Here is a 6,310-nt window from a genome sequence, read left to right as displayed (position 1 = left end):
CTCTTGAGTGCGCATGTGTTGGTTTTGGAGCGTGTGTAGGTACAGTAGGCATCCAAACCTGAGCTTACAGAGCTTACAGAGTGCAGTGACCCAGATCCTTTGTCTCTCAAAGGATCAACTCAACTGACAACAGGAAAACTTCTCTCTGCTCGCATGCGCAAACGTGCACAAAAACCTAGCTTTGACACATGCAGATGGGGCAGGCGAGCATCTACGGCCATGCTTGGAAATGTGTGCACACACACACACACACACACAGGCTGTTAAGCAGGATATTTTGGATTCGGTGCATTATCTTCAGTATTTGCTGAGTAGCGGCTCTTGTTTCAGAGCCAGTAGAGCTGCCTGTAGTTGCTTATGAATAATTAAGAGCTCCAGTCTTTCTGGGAGAGAACAAATCGAAAAACACTCCTTTCTTCTCATCTCCCGCAGATATCTGTGCGCTCAGATCTGGGCCCGCTTCACCCCCACGTCCGTCTCAGCACAGCTCTTCGTGGGGACCAAAATTTGAGTGACTTTTCTGGGCTCTGAATGAGCGACGGATTGTCAAAGTATTTGCCCTGAAGTGAAATGCGGACACAGGCTCTGACCTGTAAGCTCACAAGCATTCCACCTTTTAGATCTACTGTACATTAAGAATGTACTCTCTTTTGAAAAAGGAGTTCCCTTTGGGGTAAAGGTTGAATGAATCAGGACCGAAGTCACAGTAAACATGAATATGAATGTGAGTGGGAGTGTGCTAGGACCTTTTGGTGACCTCGTATTGCCCAGCGCTAGCTCCTGAGCAGGACGTTTAGGCCATATTATACCATTTAAATCATTCACACACACACACACCACAAAGTGCTGATATAAGATTTAATCAGCTATTTTCCCCCCTTCACTATCTACATTTTTTTCTAAAAAAAACACACTTTTGGTGTGCATGAGTTCTCTTCAGATGGAGGTTTAGCTACCGACACATTTGTGAATGGCTTTGAACTGTGCCAGCGGTACGGATGGCTGTAAAAAAAGAGAGAGAGAGAGATTTGCTGAAAAGCTCAACAGGAGGATTGATGCAAGGTCACACAGTGAGCAAATTTCCTTTGAAAATATTTGTTTAAAATGCCGGTGAATGCGGAGTGTGGGCAGCGAAAAACAAGAGCGGAGAGTGAGTCAAAAATAAAGCCAGAGGTACACACACTGCTCACTGTGCATATAGTGCTAAATCATCCCTGCCTCACAGTAGGTAAGAGAAGTGTGCACATGCACAAGACTACTGCAGGTGAGGCATCTAAGTGTTGCTGGTGTTTACCTGCAGGCCCCAGTGGTTTCCAGCGCACGTTCCTGAGCAGAGCCGGCGTGGAGCTCAGGGTGTTCTGAGGCCTTTTCTTCAGCGTGAGGATGACTCCGCATGGGTCCTCTCTCAGAGCGTTGACCAGGTTCTTCAGCTGCCAGCCCACTGAGGAGCACACACACACACACACACCGGGCTACCGAAACAACTGTCGCAAACAAGCTACACACACACACACGCACATGCTGTGTACAGAATGCACTGGGAGCAGCCAAAATCGGCTGAGGAGAACCACCACGCACAGATGTCAAGCTTTCCAAACTGTTGCTGCAAACCGCCACTAAAACACCACAGCTACTAGTTAATTGTTGAATAATTGTACTAGACTGAGACAGTAGAGAGATGACAGAAACGAGGGAGAGACCGATCCAACAAAGGTCCACAATGCAGTCCGTAATCAGTGTCTTGACCTAAAACCTCTGGTGCAACCCCACGATACTATTCACAACAACCGATATACTGTACAATGACCATGAACCGCTTATATAATGTATGCTTTTAGGCCTGTATGTCTACATGTGACTTTAGTTATAGAATTGAACAAATGACAAAAAGTCATTATCAGCCACCTTCACCAATTTGGTGCATAAAATACTCCCAGTCCATAAGATGCCATAATGCTGTCACCATTTATCTATAACTGGTTGGGAAATTCCTTCTTGTGTGGCCCATCAGACACACATTTAGTTGCCAGTTTATTGGTGAAACGCGAACGAAGCCAAAAGCAATCGCTCGGCAATAGATTTCACTTGAATGAAGGTTATGATGTTTCGATTTGTTGAAACTTTATGGTCATTTTGAGGTTTCAGTTTGTGGTGCTGTTGAACTGTATTGTGTTATAATGCAGGGCGTTTCTAATTTTGGTATAGTCTCACTGATATGAGTCAACACAACACAATATCAGATCATTCTCTGTATAAAACAATAGAATTTACAAATTGATCAATTTAAAGTGCTATGACGTCGTTGTCGTGTGAGTCTGACTCACTTGAAATGTTCCACAGTTTGTCTCTTTTTACAGATCCATTATTCCCAGACTTGATTTAGGTAATGTCCAAAAATCATGGCTGCTATCAGGAAATCTGCATAATTGTCCGCCACTTTGAGTACTTTCTTTTAACACTTTTAACACATTTTTCTCATTCAACGAAACAGTGGTTAACAGTACAAACGACAACAGAAAAAGAATACACAGGATCCAAGGACTAAGGCAAAAATAAATATCACTACGTGCATTTTGATGTCGATTTGGATCCATATGGAGAACTCAAAAATATCTAAACATTACCGAGTCCTGTGCAGCCTCGTCAGTGAGGTATACGTTATCTGGGTTCTTTCAACTTATAATATTGTTCATGTGATTTCCAGGCTACTGCTACTACAGAAGAGACAACGGGCATACTATAAACTAATTCACCACCATGCCTCAGACACACTGCTAAATCCTCACCAAACCAGTTGTAATACCAATATACCGAGACACTACCACTATGCACCACACTCTCCCAGTGCCATGGATCTGGGACAAATATTAAGATAAAGGAGGGCCTGGTCTGGTTTAGTTCTAAGGAAGAGAGAATGATGGTGAAAGCGTAAGAAAGGAGTGCTGACTGCAGAGTTTTTCCTCGTGGTTCCGCCTGACCGTCTCCAGAGCTCGCAGCACTCGTCAGGCCATTGATTGGCTACACTGGTCTCAGCTACTGGATGTGTCCGCAGAGGCCACCGCGCTCACACACACACACACACACACACACACACACACACACACACACACACACACACACACACGGGGCTGCTCTGACCTCATTCCTGACATAATGATGACCAGCCTGTGTCAGCCTTTAGTGGCCCGCTTCCTGTTCTCTTCGGCCCAGTTCAGAAGTCCAGCCATCGTTCACCAGGAACTAGAGCTTCGATGAAATTTACTACATTATGTTTTGCCCTGTTCGGCCCACTAAAACAAAAGAGGGCATACTAGGACACACTGCGACACACTGTAATTCATTTCCTAGTGACAGAAACAGGGCTGGGTATCAATACCGAACTGGAAGAAATGTGTCCGAGTATCAAAAACTTTCAAGTACCAAAATCTGGCTTTGATCACCACCTGATTGCTTTTGTTCAGACAACTTTTACCATTTGAGCACGTTGTGCACTTTAAAGTTTTTGCCTTCTTGCTGAGTTTGATGAGATCGATACCACTCTCATATCTGTCCATTTAATAGGTAAAAACTACAGCCAGGCTTACTGTTAGCTTAGCTTAGCTTAGCGTAAAGACTGGAAGCAGGGGGAAATAGGTAGCCTAGGTTAGTCAATGGGTTTAAAAAACATTACTGCCTACCAGCACCTCTAAAGCTTACCAATTAACATGTCATATATGCTGCTTCCAGTCTTTATGCTAAGCTAAGCTCGCTGTCACCTGGCTGCAGCTTAATAATAAACGGACAAAGATGAGAGTGGTATCGATCTTCTCTTCTGTATCTCGGCTTGAAAGACGATATCCATGTTCCTCAACACAGGAATAAAGTTCTCAAATTGTATCCGCACTGGTATTGTACAATTTCAAACAACGCCGAACCTTTGATAGACAATTTGGACTGTGAATTCACTGAACTGAGAGTGACCTGGACCGTGATCGTGTCAACCCTTGTTAGCTCAACCGCAACGGTGGACAGTAACAGCAAACACGAGGCCTTTCCTAACCAGTTTAGAAAGGTTCTGTTATGCAAATATGCAGAGAGCGAAGGGAAACAGGAGAGAGATCTACCAAAAATAATAATCGAGCATAAACTGCTGCTGGAGAGGTTTTTCAAATCCCCGGGGTCTTCATTATTTTCCCAGATGCTATTACCTCCACATAATTATGTTGCCTCTTCAAACAAATCAGTTGTTATTTGAGCAAATTCCACATTTTACCTCAAAAGAGAAGCTGAGCTAACAAGTCCTGTTTTGAAGTGGGTCTCAAACAGAAGCTCATGCATAGACATGAAGGCAGCGCTGTTGCTAAATACGTGGGATAGGCCTTCATAATGATTCCATAATGGAATGGAATTTGTTCCTTCAATATTCACATTTATCTAATTCTTGAATATGGAGCCTCACTAGATGGACTTATCAGCCGTGATGTTGGAAGAGAGTTTATGGTATGTGTACTTATTTCCGCCCCAGCAGCTCATTGCTATCTTGAAGGGGGACTTCTCTCTGCTGTTCTTCCTCTCCCTCTCCTCCCCAAGTCCCTCTTTATGTCCTCCTCCCTTTTTTCACCCCACTCTCCCAGCTCTGCCTCATCCCAACATCCCCTGACTGCTTTACTCCCCTTTTCCGCATCACACACACACACATATACACGCACACCTCTGTCTCCCCCCCTCTGCTTATCTCCTCCCCCAGAGTGAGGGATCAGTGGGTGAGGGTCTAGCTGAGGGAGTAATGACGGGTTGGAGCTGAGAGCCTGGCAGGGTGCGATCTGCACCGTCACCCCGAGGAGAGAGAGAGTGAGAGAGATAACACGCGGCTCCATCACGCATCAATCAGCGCCTGCATGCCCAATGAGCAGCACCTATCGAGACGTACAGGGAAATACTTACAGAAAAAGCACATAAAAGACGTCTACACACAAGTTGAAGGCAGAAATACAACTTATTCAATTCCGAAAGTGTAACATGAGTTCACATTTCAAACCAGACGCCTCCTTCAGGGGTTTGGAACGACAATGGGAGCAAATTCCAGAAAGAGCGAGCTGACAATCACGCTGGACTGAACAAAGGTAACAATCGTCCTATAATCCGCTCCCACAGCAAGTCTCATTAGCCTACATAGCTGCACAGGACGGGAAGCGCCATGGCGGCAGCGGTGGTGATGTTGGTGGTGTTGGTGGTGTTGGTGGTGGCGGCAGACATCGTGCTCCTTGACATATCGTCAACAGAGCGCAGGATGGAGAAGGAAAGGCGGTTTGCAGTGGAAACACATGGGAACGACGTTTCCTGTGACTCTTTGTGACCACAGTGTTGTGTTTGGAAGCTTGTTAACTCACCACTGTCTGGTGGTTGACTTGGATCACCTCATCCCCTGCATGGATCTTCTTACACTGGTCTGCTGGAGACTGCAGAGGCAGAAATTGGAAGATAGACTAGAACAATGGGAACACATCAGTGGTGCACCGGACCATAGTTGATCCGTGGTCCACCTCCCCTTCCACGGTTCGGTACACATGTGAACCGCAAATTAATTGCACAATTTAACCACCACAGTGTGAAATAAAGTTTTACTGCCAATCAATAGCGGACGATATTCAGTAACGATATGGGATCAGCGTAAATGCTTTCAAGTAGCCCATCCCTGATAATGCTACATTGTTAAATTCGGCAGGAGGAAAGCTAGTAATGTTAGCGGCGCCGGAGCTAACGACTAACGTATGGAGGTTCCATTGAGTTACATTGTGATGTGTTTATTCCCTGTTCAGTAAAATTGAGTATGGGGCAAAGGTCAATTATAACGCGATGATGTGTTCCAATGTAATCTGGAAAATCGTCGCTTTTGGCGAGAAACTTAAATAAATCCAGTTGTTTGAAGGACATATTTTCACAGCTATACATAAATGGATGTTAGGGATGGAATTATGACCTGTTCAACTTCTTAACACTAGAACTAAGCAGCTTATAATACAGAGTAAAAACTACTCATGACAAGATTGTTTTCATCAGCAAGAATACAATCTTTACATTTTCTAATGATTTCAATTTTACATTTTAATGCAAACAACCACTATAGATGACTATAACAAAATAAAAGCATAACATTTCAATTTCTTTATGGTTTACATTGACCTCTGAACAGTTGAAAGCATTTTTTTGCACGGCTGTGAAGAAAGCTATAGCTATAACTAAAGTCATCAAAAACTATCAGCAAACGGTTTCGGCAGCAAAGAAACGGGATCGGGGAATCTCTAAAAGTTCCCTTTTTTTTCTCCTGTCT

General features: G+C 44.2%; 1 protein-coding gene across 1 annotated transcript in view; it reads right to left on the bottom strand.

The window, feature by feature from the left end:
* Positions 1 to 6,310, bottom strand: part of LOC306777108 (connector enhancer of kinase suppressor of ras 2) — a gene marked incomplete at both ends in the record, with an annotated part of 62,895 nt that overhangs the window by 17,189 nt on the left and 39,396 nt on the right. Inside the window, 3 exon segments of the mRNA XM_079268079.1 lie at positions 1,295 to 1,303; positions 1,305 to 1,442; positions 5,370 to 5,438. Coding sequence (XP_079124205.1) covers positions 1,295 to 1,303; positions 1,305 to 1,442; positions 5,370 to 5,438 — 216 coding nt within the window.

This window comes from Melanostigma gelatinosum (genome assembly GCF_949748355.1).
Source record: "Melanostigma gelatinosum genome assembly, chromosome: 5".
Taxonomy (NCBI): domain Eukaryota; kingdom Metazoa; phylum Chordata; class Actinopteri; order Perciformes; family Zoarcidae; genus Melanostigma; species Melanostigma gelatinosum.
The sequence above is the reverse complement of the archived record's forward strand: the minus strand, read 5'-3'. Positions and strand labels throughout refer to the sequence as shown.